General features: G+C 40.1%; 1 protein-coding gene across 13 annotated transcripts in view; it reads right to left on the bottom strand.

Annotated features, from left to right (window-relative positions):
- The window catches only part of CTNNA3 (catenin alpha 3), a 528,228-nt gene extending 500,357 nt beyond the window's left edge, over nucleotides 1–27,871 (bottom strand). For 9 of the 13 annotated variants that reach the window (XR_014511016.1, XR_014511017.1, XR_014511018.1 and 6 more), the window contains exons 1-4: nucleotides 23,980–24,115; nucleotides 21,085–21,193; nucleotides 16,415–16,607; nucleotides 6,433–6,599 (exon numbers count right to left, since the gene is read on the bottom strand). Coding sequence is in view for 10 of the 13 variants with exons in the window: in XM_083439960.1 (XP_083296086.1) it covers nucleotides 6,433–6,599; nucleotides 16,415–16,607; nucleotides 21,085–21,186 (462 nt within the window). In the remaining 3 variants the exon portion in view is untranslated. Of the gene's footprint in view, nucleotides 1–6,432; nucleotides 6,600–16,414; nucleotides 16,608–17,842; nucleotides 17,963–21,084; nucleotides 21,194–23,979; nucleotides 24,116–24,284; nucleotides 24,352–27,535 lie in introns of those variants that run through there. The other 4 variants (XM_083439958.1, XM_083439957.1, XM_083439953.1 and 1 more) reach the window with 4 other exon arrangements.
- Nucleotides 27,872–27,936: the final 65 nt, after the last annotated feature.

Below are 27,936 nucleotides of genomic sequence, written 5' to 3'. Positions count from 1 at the left end.
AGGAGCTTGGGCTTGGCTTATAAATAAGTAAACTCGGGAATTCAAACGTCATCTGCATTGATACACAATTATTATTTCATATATGTTTTTGTATGAGCAAGACATGCATGCTTTGTCTCACAAGATTCATACTTTAAATTCAATTCCCATTTCATTGTCCGAAAATGTTTTCTTGACCTTGAGGTAAATTAGGGCATGCAGCCCCAGTTTACAGAATTAATGTTTGGACGACTCATTTTGATGAAAAACTATTTCCCCCCATTTGCATCCATCAATGATTCAGTTTATTCGTGCACATTATGCCTGAACTAACTTTCAATTAAGAGAGATGGGTGGTTTTGCAATTAAACTTTGTTCAATGCTTTTATTTATTAAAGCTTTTCTTTCACATTTAAGAAACACCTGTTGGATGTGCAATGCTCAAACAAGGGATTCCAGAGTATTCCCCATGTGTCTCAGTATCTGCTACTGGAACATAAAAAGCCTTTAGCTCTCAGCTGCTTTAAGTGCATCAAATCATTAATTGCTGAGAAGTACACAGTTACTATGGTTACAAACACAAACTGGAAGAGAAATGTTACAGAGTGTACAATGATATGCAGAAAAGCACGGGCCCATGGATTGCAGTTAGTTTATACTGGTCCCACATTATGGATCAGAAACTAGGTTAAGTCATAGATGTATTCAGACAAACGTTTTAACTCAGATGCTGTCCATCCACACTGCATTGCTTTAAATGGGATACACATTCAGGTATGCAATCTTTTTAAAGCCATGCACAGGGCCGGATTTAGGTTTGAGGAGGCCCTAAGCTACTGAAGGTAATGGGGCCCTTTATATGTCCAGCTGTCCTTTGTCAACAACAAATTGTCACTATTTTTTGTGTTGAATATGCTATATGGTAATTTATGGACCTACACAACACAAAACACTGTTGCTGTATGTAGGTTTTATTTTATTTGTTTTTTATCTTATATTTTGGAAATGTACATCCAGGTGGTTTTTTCCTTTAAATTTTTTGGGGGACCCCAAGAGAGTGGGGCCCTAAACTATAGCTTGTTTAGCTTATAAAGGTAAAGGTAAAGGTACCCCTGCCCGTACAGGCCAGTCTTGACAGACTCTAGGGTTGTGCGCTCATCTCACTCTATAGGCCGGGAGCCAGCGCTGTCCGCAGACACTTCCGGGTCACGTGGCCAGCGTGACAAGCTGCATCTGGTGAGCCAGTGCAGCACACGGAACGCCGTTTACCTTCCCGCTGGTAAGCGGTCCCTATTTATCTACTTGCACCCGGGGGTGCTTTCAAACTGCTAGGTTGGCAGGCGCTGGGACTGAACGATGGGAGCACACCCCGCCACGGGGATTTGAACCGCCGACCATGCGATCGGCAAGTCCTAGGCGCTGAGGTTTTACCCACAGCGCCACCCGCATCCCTGTTTAGCTTATACTTGTACGTAAATCCAGCACTAGCCATGCAGCATCAATAGATCACACCTACATTGGTATCCTGGTTTATGATCAAGCAGGTGATGTGCATGCAAAAGCCAGCTTGGATGGACTTGAGTCTGTAGATGGGCCTTTACAGTTCCCCTGCTGGAAACAGGCTGTGATTGCTCAAGCAGAGAGGCTGTGTCAACGTTCCTGTGGATGCACATCTTCAAGACAAACTGTTCCCCACTACATGCACATAGCTTTTCAGATTCCAAAGGAGCATCAGTCTCATACTTCAAAGGAGCTTTTGGAAGATGATCTAGGAAGATGTGTACTCCTCTCTCTGGAGTACCCTAAGCTGGAGGCAAGCAAATCACAGACTGTTGGCTTCCTTTCAGCCTAACTCTAAAAAGCTTCTCACTAAAAGTTTGAGGCAGCAAGAGAAAGGTGCACATGTACAAGGCTACCCAGCACATCTGCATGCAGGACACCCACTTAACAGTAGGAAGCTAATATTTGTAATAGTGGTCACAAATGATTATTACTTAGTTAAAAATAGCTGTAATTTTGCGACAGCAAATGTACTTTAAACGTGGATGTGCTAAAACTCTGGTGCTAAAACTCTGCACTAAAATGTGCAACAACCAGACCTCCATAATCTGCATGGAGCTCAGTCAAGTCACACAATGCAACCTACATTTTAACTAATATAATCACTATGCAAACATCAGCATGACATCAGGAACAATGTCAGTGCTCGACACTCCTGTGCTACCAGGTTCTTTATTTTAAGGTGGTGTGTACTTATGGGACATAAAGGTCCAACAAGAGAGCAAGAATGAAGATACAAAAAAGTACTTAGACTATGAAGTGGAACAGAACAGCTGGGTACTGACATCAGTCTCACTAACTATACAGACTTTACAGACACTGGACTATAGAAAAGATTGTATGGCATGCCACCATTTTTATAGTGCTTGGTATAGACTAGTATCAGAAGTTGCATGATAGATTTCCTGCCTACTATTTAGATTGACTTTGATCACATTTCATTTTATATTACCTGATGTCATATATAATTAAAACCACTATGCCTAGGAGTGAGGGTCTCACCTTAGCAAGGAGACACAGGTGTTACAGTGCTTCAAAAACCAGTTCCTAACCTAATTCTGATGAGCAATGGGCACTTTTGTAGAAACTGCATGATGTGAATTTTAATAATCCTCCACAATATAGCTATTCTATACAGTATCATTTCATGCACTGCACGCCCCAGACCAGACAGTATGTCTCTGACACTAAAGCGATAAAATGCTGTGCCAAAACCCATTTATGGATTTGGCCCCCTTCTCCCACCATTTTATACATTTAACAAATCTCTTACTTGGTCAGCAGTTTCATTTCGTAGTGAATGACATAACCTTTAAAATTAATTTCGGTTCAGTGATCAAACACCTATTTTATTCTATGAAAATTAGAAAACCTTGGAGCAATGGAACTGGAAAGGAAAGAACCTCTTCATCTGCTCTCAGATGATTAATGGACAAACCTTAACAGCCAAAATCCTCATGAAGGAATAGTACAATATGTCAGCATTGCCACTATAGAAGAACACATTCCAGGGGAAGCTTTATAGACATATATTTAAACAAGATTGCCTTTTTAATTGATGTGAACTAGCAAACATTCTGAGAAGGGTTGCTCTCAGTGCTGCACAACCATCTCTAAGGTACTGCAGAAGTTCAAATGCCTTTTCTTGGATCAGCTCCATAGTTAAGAATATTTCAATTACCTGAGGGAGCTCTAAAATATAATAATGAAAGTTAAAAGACTTTGGATAGAAAAAAGCAAAGTCAGAACTCATTACAGATTTCAATTGTATTAGAATTTGGCCCTGGATGGCAGTGACCAAAATGCTATTAGCGCTTGATGGCTATTCAACAGCATATGTTAAAGTTACCTGGTCATCTCAGGCTATTTTCTAATTAATGTGACAACATAAAAAAGAAATGCTTTTGGCAGATGCAGTATGATGAACAAGCTCTGCAAAGCAATGAAAAAGATACTACTACTTCCACAGAACAGAACTGAGGAATATGCTGGGCACTGTAGAGGAAGATTATACAGCTGCCTAATATGCTCTGTAAGGAGAGAAAATCATTCTTTACTGATGGTTTGTTTTCCATGAATACTACATTTTTAGAAAATAGAAAGGAGACGATTATAGTATTATTTGGTATATGCTCCATATTTCTGAAATATTCAACAGCACACTTGTGTGGTTTTCAATCGTTTTAGCAATTTCTAACAATTCACACAATAAAGTAACCAGAAAAGTTTCAGAAGTACTGAAAGTACCCACAAGATGATTACTTAAGATTGGTTATTACTGCTATATGAAGCACTGTGGCAAGTCAAATTTCAGAACTCTGATAGAGCTTAGATATAAAAAAACATAGTGGGCTAAATAAATAATAATAATATAAGGCTCAACAGAAAAACAACATTCTATCCCTGCTCTGCAGAGTATTGTGGATTATAAATAAAATATGTATTTTTTTATTAAAAAAAACTGAACTGTTTCACTCACAGTGCCTGTATAAACTAACATATGCTATTAAAATAGGACACTGGTCTTCCTCAGTGACCTCCAATCACAGATGCACCACTGTGCTATGTTCTACATGTAGCTGCTTCAGTGACTGCTTGGAAACTGCTACCTGCCTTTCAACAGAAATAGTCTGCATACACATTTCACACCCACCCACCAATAATCCTGGAAACTGTAGTTTAAGGGTGCTGGGAATTGTAGTACTGTAAGAAGTAAGCTGCAGTTCCCAGGATTCAGGGGGGTGCGTGCTTGAAATGTACAGTTTGTCCACAGACACAGCATGCATATAAGGGAATAGAATTTCAGCTCTGATCCCATTGTGGAACTGCCTTCTCCACATTTTGACTACATATATCATCTCTCCCCCTCTTCCAAAATTAGTTGCTATGGAAATCAGTTCTTCCAGTTCACAACTGAATGGACAATGCACAGGTAAATGGTGTCGGGATGGGGGAATGGGGGAGCATGGTGCGTACTGTCACTATTTTTCCTAAAAATAAAGCACTGCTTAGGATGTTAAAATACTGCAGTGAGGTCACACAGAGGAGGACACACATTAGCAGGTCTCCAAAACTCAATCTTAAAAGCCTCTAGAAGTAAATGTATTTCTGTACAGAAAAGACATTGAGGAAGGAATGCTGCCTTGATGTCTAATTTCATTGATACTATGGTGGTGTATTTTTCAGTTGACATTGTTATTATGCACATTTCAGCTTTTTAAAATTAGGTTAATGGGTTTACTGATTTTTCTGAACTAAACTTTTGTTTGGATGGAAAGTCAGTCTACAAGATTTAAAACAAAGCAAAAACTAAATACTTGCAGAAATCTTTCAAAAGAAAGCGGGAAACAGCTAATAACAAATAACAAAAACAATAGGTGCTCATTTATGAAGCATTTCTGTATTACCATCCATACGCAGCATCCCAAACCATTCATTACATTACAGATTACAAAAAATACACATTATTACAAAACCTACATGAATGTCGTATGAAGGTAAATGTATGTGCATACCATGTAATCCTGTCTTCTGAGCCTAAGGTGACAAAACTGCTTCTAGATAACCTGGATTTGAGCCCATGCCTCTTAGGAAGGCCAATATCTTTCTTTTCTACCTTCTCTAAAGTGGGAGTGGTGGCAACAGGATTGCTGTTAAGATGCATGCTGTACAGAAATGTTGTTATATAAAACAAGAGCACAGCAAAAGCAGTACAGTGGTACCTCTGGTTAAGTACTTAATTCGTTCCGGAGGTTTGTTCTTAACCTGAAACTGTTCTTAACCTGAAGGACCACTTTAGCTAATGGGGCCTCCTGCTGCTGCTGCCGCGCCGCCAAAGCACAATTTCTGTTCTCATCCTGAAGCAAAGTTCTTAACCTGAAGCACTATTTCTGGGTTAGCAGAGTCTGTAACCTGTAACATGAAGCGTATGTAACCTGAGGTACCACTGTATAAGTGTTTCTTGCCCCTTAGAGATGCCATATGCTGCTCATAAAAATGAAACATTTGCCCTGATCTATCTGCTAGTAAGTCATGTTTAAGTCCCACTAGAAGCAATGAAACTAGTTAGCCATGACTAATTTAAGTCTCATGGATTTCAATGGAATAAGAGCATAATTAACTTTGGTTAGAGTTGAGCCATGGCTTGGTTGTTGCTTTTGAAAACAAAAAACCTCCCATTTCTAAAGATTTATTTGTTCATTTATTTTTAGGGATTCTATACAGCCTATTCAAAGCAAACTGAACAAAATACTGTACCAAAAGAAAAATAATGGGAATAAATATAGTACAATAACCGCATATTATAACTAAGAACAACACCATAAACTCATACCCACAGCTAAATTCATCCACAGCCAAGGTCATAAAGACTGGAGGGGTGGGGACCAATAGTAAGGTGCTATAAAAACAATAGTGGGGACCAATAGTAAGGTGCTATAAAAATTAAAAAGAGGAATTAATACCAGTTCTGTCTAAAAGTCCAAATTAGCCCCAGGACAGTTTAAAAAATAAAAAGTAAATAAACTCCCAAACTAAATAAAATAAACTCCCAACACATTTGATATAATGGAATTTGCAGGTTGAGCAGCAATGATTCAAAATCCCATCCTTTCGTTCATCAGTAGCAAGCTCCATGGCTTACCAACATGAATTTGAATTTACTGACATGTTCCGCTTTTTGTATATTTGTATTTCCAGTTATCTGTATTTCCACGCTTTGAATGTTTGCTGTAAGCTGCTTTGGACACAGCTCAATGTGGAAAAGCTGCATATAAGTAAACTCAACCAATAAATGAATATTATAATTACTTACTCAAAAAAATCTGAAAATTAAGAAAGCTTGGTAGCCTAGAAGATGGGAAAGGTCATTTGCTGACCATAGTAGCTACTTACCGTGGTTAGATGTTGCAACAGGTATGAGACATCAATCATATCTGCCAGAATAAGAAGCCTTGTAACAGCAGCCAGAAGAGCACGTGCTACTTGGACAACGGCCTCCCTTTTAGGCAAATAACAAGGATCATCTGTGAACTTTTTTGCAGCTACCCTTAAAGCTTCACCTGTAAAATAAAGATACAAGTAATGCTGCAGTCCATAAGCAAATTCATCTGCTTTCCTTTGGACCACATCAGTGAGGCCAAGAGGGGGTTCTTCTCATCCAGGCACCCCAAGACCTCCGCACTGCCCAGGCTTGCAGCCCAGGGAGCTTACTTTGGTGCTGCTTGTGCAGCTGTTGGCTTCACCCCCAGAGGCACATTGACAGATAGATGCTTCAGATTTACAGAGATGTGGAGTTGAAAGGAATTAGTTCACCTTTGTGAAAAGTTTTCTCGTTTTTGCATTCTTTATTAGGGGAAACAATAACTAAGGCAGGAAAGCTTAAAATTACATGACAATGTATTCATTTTCGTGCTACAATATACCACTTTCTACCTATGCATCATGCCAATTATTGCTTTTTAATATAGGATATTATTTATAATATATATCATTCTGTGTTATAGTTTATAAAGACTGGAGCAAAAGGCAGCACAATGCAACTTTGCAATATTGTGTAGTTTTAGAGCCATCCACTTTACAGTCACTGTGTATTTACTCCAGGTGAACTGTTGGTTTAGTACAACTTGTTCATTTTGCATTCTGGGGCTGTTTCAACACAATACCATAGAATCTCCAAATCTTGCAGTGTGGCTGCATACCACTGGGAACAATTGCTAATCAGTTCACTGTGGAGTGTACCCAAGTCAACCACAGGTTGTTTCCTGTTAAATTTTTTAGCATGTACAATACATTAACATACAAAGCAGCTGTCAATCTGGGAGAGAAAGGCTGACAGATGCCAGGTCTGGGCATACGGCAGGGGTAAAACTTTATGACCCGCTGGTTCCTTCCAGCATTACAGTTCTGACGACATTAATTTGTTTTATAACTGCTTTGAATCACCAACGCCAAGAGCAAAAATGAAACCATCCCTATTTCCTTCAGAAAACTCTCTTTTTTAACTGGAGTGTTTCACAAGAATAAAAAGAAAGAAGAATCAATACATTAGACTGTTTTCAAGTTGTATCTCCCTAGCCAAGAAAGACATACTGAGACTGCTGGCTGCAGCTTTGAAGAATTGCTACAGTGGAGCTAATAGATTTGTTGGGCACAGAAAAAAAAACGTTACTGAATTCAGGGAAAGGGGAAAATGGGACAAGGGAGAACTGATTGCCAAAGAGAATTTATTACTGCAAGGCAGACTGAAAAAGGGAAATGGGAAAAAATGTGTAGGAAAGCAGGAAAAGAACTGATTGATTAATTCTGCATGTAAAAAAGCAGCGCTTTGATGATCCAAGAATGAATGATAAGGGACAGACGAATTTAGATTGGAGATTAAAACAGCATTAAGTTTTCCAGGGGAGGGGGCATTCAAATGAAAATGCCACGTGCCCAAGCAGAAGTTGTCATGAATAGAAAGAGAAAGAGAATAGAAAGAGGAGAAACACACACCCTTCAACAAAGCAAGACTCAACAAGTTTCCCACAAACACAACCAGGCAACCTTCCTATCAAAGCCCAAGGAGCAGTGCAATAGCAACTCTGATAAGATGTTCACATTCCACTTTTCCACATGCACCCAGACTCATCTTTGTGGGGGAAGGAGAGTGCTACTGTACAGCCCCATCATGTACAGGAATGGAAAAGACCACACTGAATTCTGTGATCTGCTGTCACCCCTGTTCTTTGTTTTGAACTCCAATTCATTCCTGCTTTCTGTCCAGCACTCCACTTGAGCCCCGATTAGACCTTATGGCTGAACTGGAAATAATTCAAGTTGGGAGCTTGGGGCCTTGCTGGTCCAACCCTCAACATCCCAAAACCTATCTGCCTGATGTTCCCATGTTGTGCAGGGAAGGTTTGAAGGGGGCTTCTAATCATATGCACTCAGGGCTCCTGATTGTATGGAGGCTTCTGCTAACATCTTCCCTACTCAACATGAAAATGGGTGAGAGAGAGAGACAGTCATACACAGAGGGGGTGAGGCACTCATATACAAGGAAGTTGGGGTGGGGCAGCACATACAATCCCTTGCCTCCTATATGCAAGCAAATGACCTATTGCCTGGTCAAACTTTGATATTTTCTTATACCAAAAATTATACTTTGTTTAATGAGATACAAGTCTTCCTACAACTGGATCTAGAGAGAAATCTGATTATCAGGAGTGATACTACCATGAGGCAGAATGAGACAATCACCACAGGCAGCAGAGGTGGCCCAGGCCCCATGCTCACTTGCCTCAATGACACCCACCCAGTTGCTGCAACATCCTCAAAGTCATCCCCTGCCTTTCTCCTCTCTTCCACTGCTGTGGCCCCTGCTCATCTGCCCCTCTGTTGCTCCAGTTACTGACTAACTGCTGTTTTGCCACTGCAAATGTTGAAGCAGTGCTGGCGGTCTTCCAGACTCACTCTGAGGAAAATCCAGGGATCTTTCCTCAGACAAACATATTCTGGGCAAACTGGCACAGAAGGGTGCTTGTGCTGCCACCGCTGTGCCATGATAGTTAAGCTTTTTTTTTAAAAAAAAAAGTGAACTAAACGTAACTTTAGAGGTCATTATCTAGGCATTGCTGCAGAGGGGCACTGGCTGCTGTTGGCCGTTCAAACTTTCAGTGGAATTCAGTGCCTGGAATTTAAGCCTTCAATCTATATCCTCCCTTACTTGTTCTGGCCTTCACCTCCCCTTCCCTCTAGACATCTGCTTTTAGCTGCCACTCTGAGAAAGCTAGGCTGAAAGCAATGGGCATTCCTTTCTCCTCCCACAAAGAGTTATAAAAGCTTGCTCCTTCTGCCAGGAATAGTCACCCACTCTGAAACCCTCAGGTTGCCAGCTCTAATTTTCCAGAGCAACATTAGCAATAATGTTCACTAGCTGAAGTTTCTAGGGGAGATTTGACCATTACGCATGACCTTAAATTTGACTTATATAGCTGTACACTTAGCTTAAAACACCCTCAACCTGCTTTTACTATTTCTGTAGCATATTGCCCTGAAGTATTTGGTCTACGTTGTTCTTTCACTTCACCTTGAACCACTTTGGCATGATAAAAAAGGAGAAAATGTGTGCCACAAGCTGTTATTTTTGATGCAAGGTTATACCTTTCGCCTGTTGTCCTTCCCTATTGTTGTAACAAGACAAGCCTTTTTTGTTGCTATATGCAAAGCCACCTACAAGTCTGATCAAACTCAGGACTGTGGAAGTTTCTCTCACAGAAAAAACAAATAAACACACTACTCTATGCAGCTGCTATTTGCATTTCAAGGGAGTCTCCCATTGGCAGTGATCGAACCTTCCCTCAAAACACCAACGACAAAATGCAAAAAGAAAGGCGTTGGGAGAGAAGCAGACATAAAGAAGCAGACTCCCCCTTCCTAAACCTATGCATTTTACTGCATGTTATGGGCATATTTTTGTCACATAAATAGTTTCCCTGTGCCTACTTACATAACAAAAAACATGCACATTAATTGCATTCATGCAATTAGCACTTTATCATATTTGGCCCTCGGTCACAAATGGAGAGGGGGCTTTGCTTTGGAGAGGCAGTTACTCTCTAGAGAAGGTTATTTGATGATATCTGAAAGAGAGATACAGTTTAGAGACTATGAGATTTTGTGTCTGGCTGAGCCAATCACAACAGGTCTCAAGTGTTGATTACTGAAGTGGGTGATTAGCAATTCTAATTCTAATATTTAATTTGTACAATATTTAAACATGCATCAATGGTGTGATTGGCTGATAACTCATCTGTGCAAACAATAATAAACTTAATGAATTAAAATAATTATTTTAAAGTCTTTTACAAATTTGATTTAGGCAAACAGTAAATGATACCAAGTACCAATTAATCCCAAAAGAGAACAGGCAGATTTGTCCTAAAATTGCTATTGCTGACCACTGACTAGCAAAACTATCTTTAACATGTGCTCACAATTTGTACAACCTTTTGATATTTACTAAAGGCAAATAGAAGCAGCATGCAGTGGCAAACATGCAGCATTTCAGTCATCAAACTGCTGGCCCAGGTTCTTCTCTAAAACAGATAGCAAGGGAATTTGTACAAGAAACTAAGACTTGTAGCTTGAGAACTAAAGAGAATTATACATCTCTGTGTAACATGCTCTCTAAGCAACTATAAGTTCCAGAGTCCCTTAGCTTCTGCTAGCATTTCCATTGCAGAAGCAAGAGGAGCCAATAGGATGGGGCTGCAGGATACAAAGGCAAGCATCATCATAAACCAGGAAGCTGCGTCCCACAAAATAGTATGAAAGAATTGCATTCTACAATTAGATTCAGTGAGTATTTCCTTATATATTGTTTCCTGATATGAGAAAATTACATCAGCAAATTAAGAATGTCAAATCCATATCTTCCGATTTCCTTTTGGCCTGAGAACAAACAGTATCTGAAGCAACCTATATTTGTTTCATAGTGATTGTGGTATTTGTGAGCTAAAGTTTATCTAGGCGTTCACTTGAGATGTGATAGCAACTAACTGCATGCAACACTGACAAGGCAATAGACGGAAATAATACAAGCTGCAGCTGTTGCCTTCAATACCATATATAGGCTGTAAGTAATGGGAATAGATATCAAGCATTTGAGCTATGTCTGAACCACTTCTGTCTGGGGGAGGAGGGAAAGGGATGAAATGCACAAATGATTATCCTAGGAATATGTTACATTGTTGTCCTGGTTTTACAATAATTAAATATCAGCCTCACTAACATGCTGTTAATTAAATTATAGTTTGATATTAACAGTTTGAAAACTCCCACTACAGAAATAGTTCATTTTTTCTGTTACAAGTCTTTTTCTTCCCACCTGCTTTTGAGTCATACCACACACAGGATTTCATGTGTCAAAAGAATGGGGTTTGAATTTATAAAGAACACATAAAATCCTGTTAATAAGCTTTTGTAAGGCTGTAAAGAAGCATTTTGTTCATAGAAGCATAAATATTTCACTTTCTAATTTGTCATCTCTAAGTAAGGCAAAGGCACAAGGAGCAGGGTCTCCCAAACTTGGGTCTCCAGCTGTTTTTGGACTAACACTCCCATTGTCCCTAGCTAGCAGGACCAGTGGTCAGGGGTGATTGGAACTGCACTAAGGGTTTAATATAGCCAGATCTTAGAAGCAAACTCCAAAGATAACTAGCAGTATAGGACAAGTTTAGGCCAAATTAGGGCCATTAAAAAATGCTCTTTTCAAGACAAAATCTCAGGGTGAAATGGCTGCCATGCTCCCACAAGGACAAACAGGATGTTCCACTTTTTCTAAGACACCTGTGCTGTATAAGACTAGTATTTGAAAAAAAGGGTACTTTGTGGTCTAAGATTACTTGGCTTTTGAGAAAGCAAGGGAAATGAATGCTAATGGATCTATGAAAAAGTAAATTTTGTAAATTTCACTATGACATAGAGTCCAAAATGCTACACAACCTTTTAAAAAATGAATCCTTGTGATGAGTAGAAAATGAGTTTTGTATTAACTATATAAAGTGAAGTATATATGATTTGTAGTTTTTAAACGGGGGAGGGGAAGTGTGATGAAGTGGGGAACAACCCCATAATAACTCAATGGCACAAAATGTTGAGTGTGTAAGGGGGAGGAAGAAACCTGACAAAAGAGCAGGAGGGGGAATGGAATGAAATGGAGTGGAGTGGTCAATGACTGCAAAGGGATTGGCACAGAAATTGGGGGATCTGATAAATGGTTGGAAGAATGGCTAGAGGAGGAGACACATACAAAAAAAGGGAAGAAATAGTCTTCTCATTCATCTGGAGAGATCTCTTCCTGGTTCACACTAAGAAACTATTTTTAAATCTCCCCAAGGATGGGATGAAGAGCTGTCAATAGAAAACACTGGAAGCACCCAAGATTTTAATTGGAGCTGGCACTGAGCACAAACATGCCCATGCCATCCTCCCAAATTTTAAATTGATGAGGACGAGACCAATGAGAACTGAGGATGCTCAGTGGGCATCAGAATGTTGATTAAATTTGGGGAGGGGAGGTGGAAAATGAAAAAATAAGGGGTATTGGATAGAACAAAGTGGTTGAAACCCTGAACCAAAGCACTCCACACTGTGATATTTTGGTACGGGGCTTCACTCGTTCCGTCAAATACTGATTTATGTGTTCCTGTGCTAAAATCCCCACCACTCATGCAGAAAAGAGAGGTATCAGCATACTTGGGTTATCCCAAGGCTTGAAAATGCTTAAAAGAGACTGAATATTAAAAATACAGATGAGGTGGGAAGAGAAAAGGTAAGAGAAAGGGAGTAACACACCATGGGTGGAATTCAACACTGATTGTGCTAATATGATTGTTCTGTCCTCTGAATTTGTGCAATTGCAGTCACGGACCTAAGGCCATTCTGATATGTTTTGAAGCAGAATGCTGGCCAAGTGGGGAGACTGCAACAAGATGATGAAGTTGTCAGCTCAGGGGATTAATTTCTGCCAGGAGGTCAATTTAATTTACTTAATTTACTTAACATTTTAAAGAAAAACTTGTAGTGGTTTATGAGAAAATATACAATAATAAAAACACAACTAAAATATAAAAGAGACATATTACCAAAATATAAAAACACAAAACTGAGCAGTGCAATCTGAAAAAAAAAAATGTTTCAACTATCAGGGAAAACCTGAGTAAACAAAAAATGTTTTAAAAGACATTTGAAATATTCCACAGTTGATACCTCACAGATGACAAGGGGGAGGACATCCCACAGGGTCAGGACCAAATTAATAAAGTATGAAGATGAACAATGCACGTAGGCATGTTGATTGTTCACCAAGGCTATTTTTGAAGATAGAAAAAAGGCTGAGAAAGGAGGGGTAGGACAATGTCCCCATACAACATGTGACTTTGGTCCTCCAAACCAAGGGCTCATCTACACTTCTACACTGAAAACATGGGTCAGAGCAGTTTTGCCTTTGCCCCGCCACTTTCGCCCAAAAAACCTGCTCTTTAGTGCTAAATCATAACAAAGTCAATCCACGTAAAACATGATTGCTGCTTGCTCCAATTCAACGCTAAAATGCAGGTTTTCCCAGGGGTAAGTGATGGGGCAAACTGAGGTGTGGATGAGCCCTACCTTAAACAAGTTCTTATACAAAACAGAAGATGTTCCAGAAATGGGAGAACTGAATGTAGTAACTACCAGTCTGTATCATTTGCTACCAATGAGCTTTTCTCTCCACCACCCATATTTACTGTTCATTTATGAACCTGCCCCTTCACCTTTTTAAACTCACCATTATTGCTTATTCTGGCACCTCGAAGATATTTTATACCACATAAAGGCTAAATAAATTTTAAATAAATCAATGTTTTAAAAAATTAGAAAAACTGACAAAGTTGAAAATCTGACTCTTTGTTCATTAAGGCACAAAGAACTTCTACAGCTAGGTGTTATTTACCATTATATTTACCTGTCAGAAAACAGATGCACAAGATATCATCCAGGGATCACTTTCATTACATCCACTTTAGCTATTACAGTGCCTATTTGAGTAGGGAAATGAGCTCCAGATTGTTACTGCAGCCAGCTCTAGTGCAAGCACCCAGTGATGGTGAAAAGCTGTCATATAAACAGTGTTGTAGAGTTAGAAGGGACACTGAGGGTCATCTAGTTCAATCCACTGCAATTCAGGAATCTGAACTAAAGCATCCTCGACAAATGGCCATCCAACCTCTGTTTAAAAACCTCCAAGGAAGTCCAAGGATTCCACCACTGCCCGAGGGAGACTATGCCACTGTCAAACAGCTCTTACTGTCTGAAAGATGGGGGCCGTCTTAAGCATATCCGGCGCTGTGGTGCAAAGATCCCTCCGGCGCCTCCCACCCCACCCCATTTCCCAGAGTTGTCGACCTTTTGGCTGGCGGGGTGGCATGAGGTGGGCCCAGGATTCCCGTGATGCAGGGGGCAATAACCAGAGGCGTAGTAAGGTCAGGTGCAGGGCCGTCTTAAGCATATCCAGCGCTGGTACGCGACAATGGCCGTGAGAGTCTTAATAGCACAAGGATGGAAGACTGAGGAAATCCCGACTAAAGAATCATGGGAAGAGAAACTTATCAGAACTGGCAAAATTGACACATAAGCTACGGGACAAGGACAACTGTGACTTCAAAGATGAAAGGGAACCTTTTACAAAGTATTTAAAGATGCAACAAAGTGAATTGGACTCCTTGGCAGGTTTTGAATAAACACTCACAAACTTTTTATTGACAATAATCAGTTAGATAACTTAAGGATTTATACAACTTTGTAACATGCGGAGAATAGCATCCATAGAGAAATTAGAGATTGGAACTGAGGTAAGTCGGGGGGGGGTCTTCATGGGAGGGTGGGGGGAGGGAGAAAAATGGGGGGAATTAAGGATAATATGTTTTCAGATAATATGTTTTGTTTAAATTCCTAATTAAAATAAAATAAAGCATATCCAGCGGTTGGGGTACAAAGATCCCTCCTGGAGCCTGATTGATCTTTTCCTGCAAGCCAATCAGTTGTTGCATTCTAGGATCCTACTTACCTATTGTTCTAAGATCCAAGCTTAGTACATAACAATTTTACTCATCGTTTTTGACAAATCAAGGCTGCAATTCTAACCCCACTTCCCCATTGGATACAATATGGCTTACTTCTAAGTAGGCACTGTTCACATTGCACTACAGGTGGGAAATTACTATCATGTAGGTTGAAGGACACCCGATGTTTAAAAAACAAAACAAAAAGCCAAAGGGATCTGTTTACATTGATCTCTGCGATCATGACATCCTCCTGTTCCTGATCCCATCCCATTTCTTTACACACACAAACATACACATCATGGAAATTTTAACAAGGGAACCTTCTACCATTAAAAGTCACGTATGTTTGTATGTATGTATGTATGTAATTAGCTTCATTAATATTTTATTTTGGCAGTTATCTCAAGAACTGATCTAATGTCAATTGCAAAGTGAAAATTGAGGTTGCCTGTCAATACAAAATTGTAAGTTCTGTTATACTGAGATGGATAGGTAGACTAAAATGAGTGATCCTCACTAGAACATTGTATGATTATGGCTGACAGGTAATCTTTTCAGTTCAAGTCATACTGTATTTTCTTCTAATCAATTTGAAAGAATTCTTTAAAACATTTATAATACGCGTAATAACAAGCCTGTAACTTATTCATATATTGGACAGTGGAAAGTGGATGGACAGCACACATCACATCATGTTGCAATGTACTTATCTAACCCCAAGGTTTCAGCCTCACCTTCTCCAGTGCCTTGTATTTGTGTAGTGAACTGCTTAACATACCAGTATGTACATGATGACAGCCACAGCAAAAAGAAACTGAAATCAACCTTCTGCTGGTGCCACTTTGCAATCACCACCACTATGAAGTTGAGGACAATATATAAACTTATAGGAATCACACAACTTTTTTCAACATGTTACCAGTGATCCATCCAGAGTTCCCTGCAATTGATACGCTCTCTGAACACAAAAATGAGTTAGTTCCAGCTAATGCATCTCTCAGACACAAAGATGCCCATGAATCTCCTTAGAGAACACTTGTCTTCCATTTCACAGGGAAAGGGCTGATTTGCCAGTAACTCTAGTGAGATTGAGAAGAGAAGGAAAACAGATAGAATGATTTAATAAGTTTCAGAATGGGCATGTGCCTATTATTCCAAACTATGGGGGTTGTTGCAATTTTAAGAATCATAATAAAAAAATTCATAGATTAGAGTCAAATGCACTTTTTTTTAATATGCAGCTGCTCTTTGAAATAGGTGTGTTGTTGTTATAGCAATGACAGACTTACTTTCTTTGCGGACATCACGAAGCGCAGCATTAAGTTCCTCCATTAGCACAGGAGCCTCTTTAGCAATTTTTTCCCCTTTGTCCAATAAGTTCCAAGTGGCTTCTTCCACAGAAGCAAGGATAACACGGGCTCGTTTGGAGCATCCTTTTTTCTTATTAGAAGGGTTTTGAGGGCAATTCACTAATGTGGTAACCTAAAAACATAAAAGACATTTTAGTACTTTCAGCTCTGAAATTAAGCAGTTACATTTTTCAGCATCTATTAAGAAAATAATGATCCCAGATAACTGACTAATGAAGCTCTAAGGGAATTTTTATATCAAATTCATAATCCATGATTTGTGCACACACCACTAGCATATCCAACACATGGTGTATGAAGAAATAAACTCAGAATGAAGCACACACAAACAAATAGTCTCATTAATTGCCCCAAAAGCAGCCTCTAGCTTTTCAAGCTGTTGTAGTGATTCGTCACACAAAGGCAAAATATGTAGAGGTATAACAGTGGTGCTAAAACAGACATCATATAATAATAGTGTTTGCTTTGCTTATATAAGCTTTTCAGAGAGAGATAGAGCAGAAGTTGCTTTTCAATATTAAAGCTATTTCCAGGATAGTTCCTGTCAGGACTGGTCGTTGTCCTCTTCAGATCACCACACAAACGCTTCTTGTTGTTTTATAACTTTTTATTGTGTATTAACAAACAAACTTTTAAACAATCCTTATCTTTAACTATTCTTCCTCAGAGTCACTTATTTCAGATACCTTCTGAGCTCTACCTCTCTGTGACCAGCCACTCTCAAAATGGCGAAGGTGCCCTTCCCTTCGCTTTCCCGCTCTTTTTTCTAGCCTCCTGGCTAGAGCTGGCTTGTATCTCCCCTCCCCCTTGCCTTTCCTGTGAACATCCTGTTCCTCCCTGTTGTTCCTGTTGCTCTCTTCTGTTAGATTGACTGCTCTCCTCACCCCCTTGGGGAAAACATTCTCCCTCTGGGAAACTGGAAACTTCTAACTCTAACTCTTCCCTGACAGTGCCCAAGTATCATTTTTCTGGGCCCTATACAAACTTGTACAAAACATTGACAAGAAAAGTGTTTCCTCCCTTGAAAAACCTCCTTTACTTTTTTTAGTTCCGTTATTTAAACTGCTTCAGTGTAAGTTTGTCTGATTTACATTGATAGCTAGGCATGGCATATTACATATAAGTATACAGAGTCCAGTGAGGACTAAACATTCTTAGTGTCTACAGTGCCAGATTTACATATAGGCTGAGCAGGCTGCAGCTGAGGGCCGCATATTCTAGGGAGGCCTTGTCCTCCTGCCATTTTTTTAATCCAGATTTTACTATCTAAGCCCAGTTACTTAGTAACATTAAACATGTGACATATGAGTCTATGACTGTGTAACAGTTACACAAGTGTGTACTTACTGTTTGGTAAGGTTTGTGGAAGCTTTAAAGCAGGGGTCAGCAAACTACGGCCCCCGGGCCAGATCAGGCCAGTCTGGGTCCTAAATCCAGCCAGCCCGGCCATTTAAGAACCCGCCGCCAAGCCGAGACTCCCGGTGATGGCGACAGGAGGAAGAGGCTGAGCAGTGGTGGCTCTGCCAATCAAACACCATGCCTGGTTTACCTCAGCGCAGTGAAGACGTCTCTACAAATCACATGCCGCACCTGGTTTACCTCAGCGGCATTTGACTGGCAGAGGTATGTCCCCGCACCGTGCTGAGGTAAACCAGGCGTGGTGTTTGATTGGCAGAGCCGCCATCACTCGGCCTCTTCCTCCCACCACTGCCACCACCATGGTGCTCCTGTGGGCCAGAAAGTGGAACGGACAAGCTCACTCTGCCTGCCCGCTTCACAAGAAGAAGAAGCAGCAGTGGCAGCAGCCACGGGAAGTTAAGTGCAGCGCCCTCTTTCTCTGGGCGGGGAGGAAGCCCGTTTCGCACCACCGCAGCCAGCCCTTCAGTGAATGAGGCAGGCGGCAAACCAAGAAGGCGGCTGGGGCTAAGGGGGTAGGGAGGAGGACTACTTGCCCCCCTCACCTCTTCTTCCAGCTCCCCCCCCCCCCGGTGCCACTTCTCCAGAGTCCTTTGAAGATTACTGGATGGCCCAGTGTTTGCAGCAGATCCAGCCTTCTGGTTTGGGGCACTCAAACATCCATGGAAGTTGTAAGAGTAGTTTTCATTTTACTATAGTTTCTGGAGGCATTTTTTCATCAAAACTGAAAAGGACAGGACAACCAACATTCATCCCTGCAAACACGTTCCCTGCCTGGCTGCTGCCTCTTTCTGCACAAAGACAATCTTTCAGGGCAAGAGAAAACACATAGTATGAGAACTCCCAGTGTAAGAGAAGAAGTGAGACAGCCTGCTAGCCACATACATCTGTCTGAAAACAAAGGATGTTGAGAGAAATATGCCTCATTCACTAGTATTAGGTTTAGGGAAAAATAACTTGCAACAAATTCATCATGGTTTAAAAATTTTAAACAAACTAGGGGGAACACACAGAAAACTCTGGCTAAAAGTGCCTGTCATACTAGAACTAAGTACAGTGGTGCCTCACAAGACAAAATTAATTCGTTCCGTGAGCTTTTTCGTAGAGCGAGTTTTTTCGTCTTGCGAAGCACCATGGCGGGGAGGGGTGGGGAGAAGGAGGGCAGCTGCCGCAGCCGGTCCTTGGACTCACCCGCGCCTTGTGGACACCGCGCGACGCGGCTGCTGGAGGGCGGCGGGGCTCAGGAGCGTGACTCCAGCTGCAACGCTGGCTGCTGGCGGCAACGGCTCCTGAGGGGGAGCGCGAGGGCGAGGGGGCAGCGGCGCGAGGCAGCCGGAAGGTCGGAAGGTGGGAGAGAGCCGGAGGAGCGGGGAAGCGAGCGTGCGTGTGTGCAGTGACCGTCGCCATGACAGGAGAGGCAGGGCTGCTTCGTCTAGCGAAGCAAGCCCTTAGAAAAATCTGTCTTGCGAAGCACCTCAGAAAACGAAAAACCCTTTCGTCTAGCGGGTTTTCCGTCTTCCGAGGCATTCGTCTTGCAGGGTACCACTGTACAGCTCAGAGTTTGGGGAAAAGAAAAAGAAAGAAAACTTCCATAAAACAAATCCACCAAGAATTTTTGGATTATCAAGTTGACCTGCATGGAATGGAGACATAAATCAACAGTAGGAGAAGAGTTCTCCTAACAGTATTAATCTCTGATTCAAAATGGTTAGGTTAAAGGGCAGTGCAAAAGAAGCAAAGTGGTCACTTCAAACCTAATAGTTTATTTATCCGCCTGAACCATTTATACACCAATAGCACCAAGTAAACTTTTATCTCACTGATGAATAAGACAAATAAAATGGGCAGCAGTTTAGTGTTCAGTTTCTATACTGTAACTTTATTTTCTGCTTGTAAAAAAGGAAATGAGAGAAACAGTTTCAAAATTAAACTTTACCTACAAATAAACAAGGAACAGGGATTATACAGATTGGATCTAGAAAATTGGATTAGAAAATTGGATCACATTCACAGAACCACAAAAAAGTGAAGTTCAGACAATAAATCTAAAACAACTCAGGAAGAGAGAGAGAGAGAGAATATATTCATGAATTGGCTAAGTGAGAATTTAGAAAATGATGAAGGGCATATGATATAGTTACAATAATAGAAAATGCAATTACCAGGGGAAACGTGTAGTCAATTGAAATAATTTACTGCAAGTAGAGGCCATTGTGAAAGTTATCACATGGAATAAATGGAATGAAATTATTGAAATATATCAGAAGGTAGGCATCTGTGTAAACTAGCTTACTGACTTACCTATATGCCAGTGGGAAGTTTTAGGTTCAGGAAAAATCAAGCTTTTATGTGAGTACTAGGGAATATGTAAGAAGGCTAAAGATTTATGAATAGAGAGCTATCAAAACAGAAGAGATTCAGCTTAGCTGCTGAACCTAAATTACTATAGTTCAGCAGAAATCACTTTATGCATCCCCAACACCAAAACCAGAGCCTGTCAACTTCAAAACTTAATTCTGGCCATAGTTCTGAAACATTTGCAAAGCATACTCTCTGACAAAGTCTAGGCCTAAAATTGCACAAGTCTCCTTGAAGTCACAAATAAACAGAGGAAAGCACAAATTACACACAAGCCTCTATCTTGCCTTTTGTTCACATACCAGTTCAATAGTTTTGCAGAGAGGAGGTTTGGGTCTCCTATAACTAGTCTGTAGTGAGTCATTGCCTACCTCCAAGCCCTTGCACTGTTCTCAGTAGAAAACAGATTTCTAACAGGCCCAAAGAGGAGGTTCAGCCTCCTCCCCAAACATTCACATATTCTAGCCCACGTGTCCTCTTTTTCATGGGTATGGAAAATGAGAGTTGTCATAGCAATCCATAGTTAAAGGAAGAAGTCGGCAAATATGTCCTCTTTTTTGCTCTTCAAAATATGGCAACCCTAGATATCTTCACTGTGTGCACAAACTGTGGTTTACACTAAGTTCATAATCCTTATTTTGGGTAGGCATGAGCTCACACTTTATGCAGTAGAAAATGCATATATAGCTATCCTGAGTCAATATTTTGCTCAACTTATTTTTCTGAACTCTCATAAAATATCACATGAGCCATCTCAAAATTTTCCCAGTTTCATTTAATAGTTCCATAACACACCTTTCCTATTTCTAATTTACCTGAATAATGAGGGGTTCCAGTAACTTCTCCACAGTATGTGTCTGAATCTGCAGGTTCCGTGGATCAATTTTCATTTTCATGTATGGCATGGCTGCTGACATTTTTTCCCTGGGAGCAAAAGGAAAATAATTATGTAGTTATATCAGCAATCATGGTATCGAAAGAGCTAAGCATATATTCTTAATTATGCCAAGAAATTTACAAGCTAAAGCCAGATTGAGAGGATGAGAAAGCAGCAGGAAGGCTAAGACAATCAAAAAGACAAAACATATTCATCAGGGTTCCAAATGAATTCAACTACACTTATACATAACCTCTGGTTAATCTAGCTCAGTATTGTCTACAATGACTGGAATGAATGCAAAAAAAAAAAAAAAAGCTCTACCACTGGCCATAGGATCAGGTGCATACGTTTCAGCACAAGAGGACAACTACACCAACTTCAGAAGTTGGAAACTTGCAAGTGTCAGAATTATATTCTTGAGCCAAAGTGAGAATTGCTGAGCTCCAGACTTTATAATAGATTTACAGTGCAATCCTAACCGTATCTACTCAGAAAGAAGTCCTCCTGAGGTAAGTGGGGCTTACTCCAAAGTAAGTAGGGTTAGGATTGTAGCCTTATTTGTAATCTCTCCTGGTAGATGTCTGGTTTTTCCAACTAAGTCTCCATCTGCACTAGGTCCATTCTCTGGAATTGCTGCCCTTCCTTGCACCACACCTTAGAAATAATCCAAACAACACTATTATGAAATAGTTGTAGATGCCTATTGTTGTGTTGTCCCTCTATGGCCCCATTCACATTAGTAGGGACCCCCATCCCAGTACTGCTGCTGTTTCTTGCTTGCTTGGACCAGCCTATAGTCATACTGCCACATATAAGTACCCAACATTACTACAATGATGCCAGCTTGCAACCAGACATTATTTCCAACCAGCTTACTATGGGAGGCAAGGACATAATTATAAGGTGAGCAAGTAAACTTATGCAGAAATATAATTCTTCATGTCAGACAGGATCACAAGACATATAAACCATAATGTTGCAACCTCAGAGATATTTGGAGATAAATCCTGTTTAGCATATATAGATATGGCTTTTATCTCTCATTCACTTATCTCAACAATATTATTTTATACTCTGATTCTGGCAGCCTCCTTATCCCGCTGGTGTATTTATTTTTGTCACGTAGACAAGTGTTTCATCACTTCTGGTAAATGCTAGTATATGGCTCAGCCCTCTTCAGTTAACAAAAAATGGCACTTCAGACTTTCACTTATGTGATATGTTTCTCATATGCTGAACTACAGGAACATCCGTTGTCAGATTCTCCTGGACATGGATTCATAAGTGTTAACATCCTGTACCATTAGACAAAGATATTGAACTATTTATCATTTGATTGTGAATCCACACCTAGAAAAGCTGGGTAACATCACTGAGTTATTGCCATGTATGACTTTAATTAATTCTCCTACTCGATTACTTATTTGACATGGCCTTTACTAACCTCTTTCAGAGTGTTATTTCTCAAACAGAGCCTTTAGCACAGTTGGCTGCTCTTCCAACTGGAGCCAAAAAATCAATAACTGGGCCATCATATAAAACACAATTATTTGGGTAGAACAGCCTTGAAAGGATTTGTGTCAGCCTATCACAAAAGACATTAATATAGTAATTGTCCAACTCTATGCATGCTTACTAGGAAGTAACTGCTATTGAACTATGTTGGGCTTATTTCTGAGTAAACACACTTTACTCAATATCGCTGTTGCAAAATTATACTAGTATATTTTTTTACCTTTTTACTAGTACATTACGTCAAAACATCAGTTAGTTTCTTAAAGGCAAAACTGTGAAAACTCAATAAAATGTGAGCTTTCTCATAACAATAAATCAACACAAAAGATATAACTTAACATACAGTATAAAGTCTTAATACTGAATGCTTCATAAAGTGCCTTGGAAGTTGACACAAAAACTAAAGAGATGCAACATGTGTAATGTTTCCTTCCTTGATTAAATATAGACCTGTAAAAATAACTATGCAATTAGTGGAAAGCTCCCAATTGTTTTTAATCTGTGTTACCACAGGCCCAGAGAGATTCTGCTTTATAAACCAATTCCAATAATGTTCCAAAAGTAATGAATACCTTTTGACATCTTCCAATGCCCTGCAAATTACAAGTGCTATAGGCAGGCACATATTTTGCCAATGTTCACATAGTCAGAACCTACACATGATTCTTGATTTCAATGGGATTTACTCCCAAGTGTGCATACAAATAAAATATGAAGTCAATATTTTGAATATTTCGTCAATATCATCCCACTATTCTTGCACATAAATTCTGGGTTCCTTAGCTAACTAGATCTCCAGAGCTGTACAATAAACTGTACCAAAATTAGGTAGGTCATGTTCAGAAATACCTAATTTCTATAATTTATTGATTTCAGAATTTGAATCTTCTTGGTGAAGTTTGCACAGAATATACAAAATCTTAAATTTTAAGAGCATATTTTTGTATGCACTTGAAACAGAAAGAATATTATTAGGTGCTGTAATTCCTAATAAATCTTTCTCTTAACAAAACTAGATGGAATAACTACACCTACAGAATTTTAGTACAAAGCAATGTGTAAAGCCACTTGGTTTTTTCTTTCTGTATAATGAATGAACGAACAAAAACTGACATTTCAGGAGTTTAAAGTTTTTTGTAACTTTAACAGGAGTACTGTCAACTCAGCTAATGAGTGACAATTCCTTAGTACATGTGTGCACTATATGTTCTCACTTGCCTTAAAAAAAACCAGCTAGTCTGTTTCAGTCACAGAACTCAACTGAATGGTAATTTGTGACAAAAGATTTTTAAAGGTGCAATGCTACAACACTCACCTATTTCAGAACACAAACAGTTGCCGTTCAAGTGCTGAACCAATGTCTAGGCAAGTCTCCCAAAGTTTAGAAGTTCAGTGCAGCTATTATAGCTCACTACTTGGCTTATCATACATCTGCAAACAGAAAGCTTGACAAGCGCTGCAGTGTATTTCAGGGTAAGTGACAGCAGGGCCATAGGGACTTCTCGGGGGGGGGATGGGCACTCCTTAAAGCTATAGAGAGCAATACTATACAAACTCTAGGACAAATAATGAAAAAATAAAAATAAAGAACATAATTATTCTAGTCTACATGGAACATACCTGGATAAAAGATGCCTTGTTCTGCCAAGAGAAAACTGTCTTTGTTTCCAGATTTTTGGTGTCCCCCCCCCCTTTCTTCTCTCCTACAATTTGGTCAAATGCCAGTCTCAGCCTCAAAGCAATGACTCAGAATTTCAAAGAGGACAGCGAAGGGATTCATAAGGTTCTCACCCACTGCACTGGGATTGCAATGTTATTGTTGTTATTTTTTTCTTTTCTGCACCATGTGGCAACCCACAGAATATTGCATCTGACTCATAAGATGTATTTTGTCTTCCACCCACTTACAAACAGAAGTATGTTGGTAAGAAACAGAACTCAACCCTGACAGTCATTTTACTTAATTGCTCTCCTTTGTGCGGGCATCTAGACCAGGTTCTGCCTCTTTGTATATGATGGAATGAATTACTATGAAATTTCAACACTTCCCTTTAGAGTCCTCAGACTTCTTCCACCTTGAGCACTGACAGTGGAACAAGTCACTCACTTTTACAGGACATCTTCATGTTTTCTCTATTCAGCTTCAGGGTCCCGTCCCCCTTGCCAAGCTAGAATATCTATCTGTCTGTCTATCTTGATATAGATACAGGCATTTGAAATTTCCACCCAGCTGTGGTGGTAGTCCTGCTGTAGGAATTTCATTCTCTAGCAAGAAGGAAACAGAGCTCTATATTGGAATAATGAATCCAATCTAACAACTGGTGCCTTTCCCACTCAACCCCCACCAATGTCATGTACTACTTACTCCTGTTAGCTCCTGCCAGCATGATCAATGGTAAGGGATGATGGGAGCTGTAGTCCATATGAGCTGGAGAGCAGCACATTGGCAACCCTTGCTGTAACACAAAGTAAAAGAGAAGTGCACATAAAACCACCAAATCTCTTAGGAGGCCAAGACAGTGCAAAGGCATACTTGGCAGGATATGTTTTATAGTTGCAGTTAGCTCTTAATTCTATATTTCTCACACGTCATCATCATCAGTTGATGTCAGCACAACTCTAGGAATGTTATTTGTTAGCCTCTTGTTTGTTACTGAGACAATACATAAACCACAAATCATGTTTTATAGGCACCACCAAAAATTGTGACTATATTTTTTCTTTAATTTGCCCTTATGCAGGAAAGATGTTTAGAATGCAAGAGACTTGTTATCTGTGAATTTTTTACAGTTTTTCTTGGAATGGAAAATATGGTGTATTCTCCCATAACAGCAACTTGGCTGTTGTAAAATAGTTGGCATAAAATATTATAGTTCTATAGAGTTTAATGAAGCTAAGCCAATTTAAAGCAACAGCATGTCTGTTCTAGCTAATGTCAGCAAAATGTCCTGCTCAGTTGACCTATGGCACCATGCGTGATAGTTTACCATTTCTTAAAAACTATGCCTTCCTGTTTTTCGAAAACCAAATAAACAAAATGGTATTTCCAGAGCCCTGTCTTTAACTGAGACTTTTACAACCTTCACCAAAAATTATAGCTTTTTTTACTTTGAAATGAGCAATTACATTACTTTGACCTAGATTACATTTTTATGTGTTTTATCCTTCATCACTTGAACCTCCTTGATCTCAGTGGCACTTGTGAGGAATTGCACACTGTCTTTTTAGGGCAAATTTTTATATTTTTGAAAACCTATCAAGTTGTTCTTTAAACTTCAGCAAAAAATATAATTCTGTCTCTCCCCCCCCCCACCCTTTTGCCATATAATCTATGTTCTTAAGCCTTTACCATTTCAGCTGCTAGCTAAATGTACCACAAGTTGAACGATTCCAGGAGAGAAAGGAAGATATCTGAGCTATACCACCTGGACTTTTCTCTCCCCTTTCATAGGTCTTTTGCCTTGTGGAAAAATTCCAGGAGAGAAAGAGACGCAGAAAGGCAAACACAACCTTGGAGTCTACTTTATTTGGGTTCTCCACAGAGGGCTATCTACCAACAACTGCGCTGTGGGAAGATAGAGATTGAGGTAAACAAAGAAGACGTCATCTACCACTAAAGACCCTCTGGGGATAGAAGAGAAATTTGATTGTTTGCATTTAAAGGAAACCTACCTAATTCACACTTTCCAAAGCAGTTTACAAAATGAAACAGCCATCCTTCAAAATTCACACTTCTCCGAATTTTGCAATGCAGTTCTTCACCAAAGTAACGTGTACAAAGATGCATTACCAAGGTGAAGTATGCATAAAAATGTATATACTCATGAAAATCGCAAGTGCATTCTGCTAAGGGAAACTGCTTTGCAAAAAGCTAATATCAGGCAAAATTGCATTAAAATGTATATTAGGGGAAGATAAAGGTAAAGGGACCCCTGACCATTAGGTCCAGTCGTGGATGACTCTGGGGTTGAAGCACTCAACTCGCTTTATTGGCCGAGGGAGCCAGCGTACAGCTTCCGGGTCATGGGGCAAACCAGAGCAGCGCACGGAAACGCCGTTACCTTCCCGCCAGAGCGGTACCTATTTATCTACTTGCACTTTGACGTGCTTTTGAACTGCTAGGTTGGCAGGAGCAGGGACCAAGCAACAGGAGCTCAACCCATCACGGGGATTCGAACCACCGACCTTCTGATCGGCAAGCCCTAGGCTCTGTGGTTTAGACCACAGCGCCACCCGCGCCTGCTTGGGGAGTCTGTCCCTGCCCCAAATCAGAACAATATGGTAACTCTGGGGAAGCATCACCAGAAGTAATAAAGAGGAATGATGTATGGATGGTCCAGTATAAAACTACCTCTAATGCCCTATTGTTGCATCAATAACATATTAAAGAAAACACTCACAAGAAGTCCACCAGGCAGGATAGGCCCTTTCTGCCACACACACACACACAAATCTCATTGGGCTACCAACATTGCTTTTCTTGCAGGGCTCTCAACTTTTATCAATTACCAAACACGAAGAAATTTAATTGGTGCCATTTTTCCATAACTTTGTAAAGAAAGATAAAAAGAGCCTGGCAGCATCAAGCAAAAGCTTGTCTAGTCTTGTTCTCAGAGTGGCCAACCAGATGCCTATAGGAAGCACCACAGCACTCACCCCACTCATGATCCCCAGCATTTGGAATTTAACATGTATCTGTTCCTGGAGTATAGCCATCATTATTAGTAACAAATGATAGCCTTATCCTCTTTCAATTGCCTAATCCACTTTTAAAGCCACCTAAACTGGTGACTGTCATCACATTTTGTGGAAGTGAATTCTGTAAATTATCACTGCTGTTTAAAGTTTTTGCATATCTAGAAAAGGCTCACCTGACAAAAATGTGCAGGATTCAACTTCATCCCATGAATGAAGGGGGGGAGTGGTTAAGTGCCATGGCCAGGCCCTACATAAGGCCTTGGACTTGTAAAAGCAGCCCAAAAGAGGAAAGTCCACCAATTGTAGCTTCTCCCATTAGTGTGGCTTCATTTGTGGAAACACCATATTGCCAACCATAGTAAAAACCAAATCCTCTCTTCTGCCTAATATTGGGTCATTTCATATGGGATAAGGTAGTACATAAAATACCCTGTTTCCAGAATAGAAAGCTTAAAGGCCCAAACCAGCACCTTGATTTGGTCCAAGAAACAAGCCCTATAAGCATGTGGGTAACAGAGTCAGAACTAAAAGAAATGTAACCATAAGCCACATGTCATTGGTTGATGGAAGTGTT

Source organism: Podarcis tiliguerta, assembly GCF_965153285.1.
Source record: "Podarcis tiliguerta genome assembly, chromosome: 5".
Classification (NCBI taxonomy): Eukaryota; Metazoa; Chordata; class Lepidosauria; order Squamata; family Lacertidae; genus Podarcis; species Podarcis tiliguerta.
The sequence above is the reverse complement of the archived record's forward strand: the minus strand, read 5'-3'. Positions and strand labels throughout refer to the sequence as shown.